The sequence below is a fragment of the Zea mays genome, chromosome 2, assembly GCF_902167145.1.
Source record: "Zea mays cultivar B73 chromosome 2, Zm-B73-REFERENCE-NAM-5.0, whole genome shotgun sequence".
NCBI lineage: Eukaryota > Viridiplantae > Streptophyta > Magnoliopsida > Poales > Poaceae > Zea > Zea mays.
This window is the reverse complement of record NC_050097.1, coordinates 163,839,760-163,840,303: the sequence shown is the minus strand read 5'-3', so window position 1 is coordinate 163,840,303 and position 544 is coordinate 163,839,760. Positions and strand designations below refer to the sequence as shown.

The window sequence follows — 544 nt, the reverse complement described above, 5'->3', positions numbered from 1 at the left end:
TTACTTGTAACCGAAGTCGCTCCCCATGCCGTCAATTAGCGCGCCACAGGATAGGATCTTCTGGAGTTGCTGGGCTTGCGAGGCATCAGATGCTGGTGAACGCCAGCGCTTCATGCTGAGGCTGTTGAACCTCCCTCTCGAGTAGTGCCGGGACGCCTTTCTCCAGTCCGTACCGGTCTTCATCATCGCCACAAATTCCTCGTAGCTGATCTTGCCGTCCTGCAGACCGATGTAAACGGACGACATTCGTTCATCAGATGACCGGAGGACCAAAATAACCCGTCGTATTAGACATGAGAGTGTTGGTGACCTTGTCGGTGTCGACTTCTTGCAGTATGTCGTCCACCACTTTCTCCATGCTGTCGGTCGCCCCGTCGTCCACCAGAGCCTCTCGAAGCTCCTCGGGCTCGATGAAACCGTTGCCGTCCTTGTCGAAGAACAGGAAGGCCCGCTGGAGATGCTCGTCGTTCGCCATCCTCTGCAGATGGAGAGAGACTGCCAGAAATTCCCTGTAGTCTAGTGCCCCCTACCATTTGTGTCCACC

At 55.5% G+C, this 544-nt stretch overlaps 1 protein-coding gene across 1 annotated transcript; it reads right to left on the bottom strand.

The window, feature by feature from the left end:
• On the bottom strand, nt 1-544 carry LOC103649042 (calcium-dependent protein kinase 3-like). Its single transcript, XM_035965082.1, has 2 exons — nt 311-544; nt 1-219 (listed from the first exon to the last, which is right to left on the bottom strand). Exons 1-2 carry the CDS (start codon nt 473-475, stop codon nt 1-3), a joined length of 384 nt encoding a protein of 127 aa, XP_035820975.1. The 5' UTR covers nt 476-544.

Bases quoted from the DNA above. Each gene is read 5' to 3' on its own strand.
- LOC103649042 (XM_035965082.1), bottom strand. From the start codon at position 475: ATGGCGAACGACGAGCATCTCCAGCGGGCCTTCCTGTTCTTCGACAAG. The intron at 220-310 runs GTCACCAACACT...ATCGGTCTGCAG, and splicing joins AAGAAGTCGACACCGACAAG to GACGGCAAGATCAGCTACGA.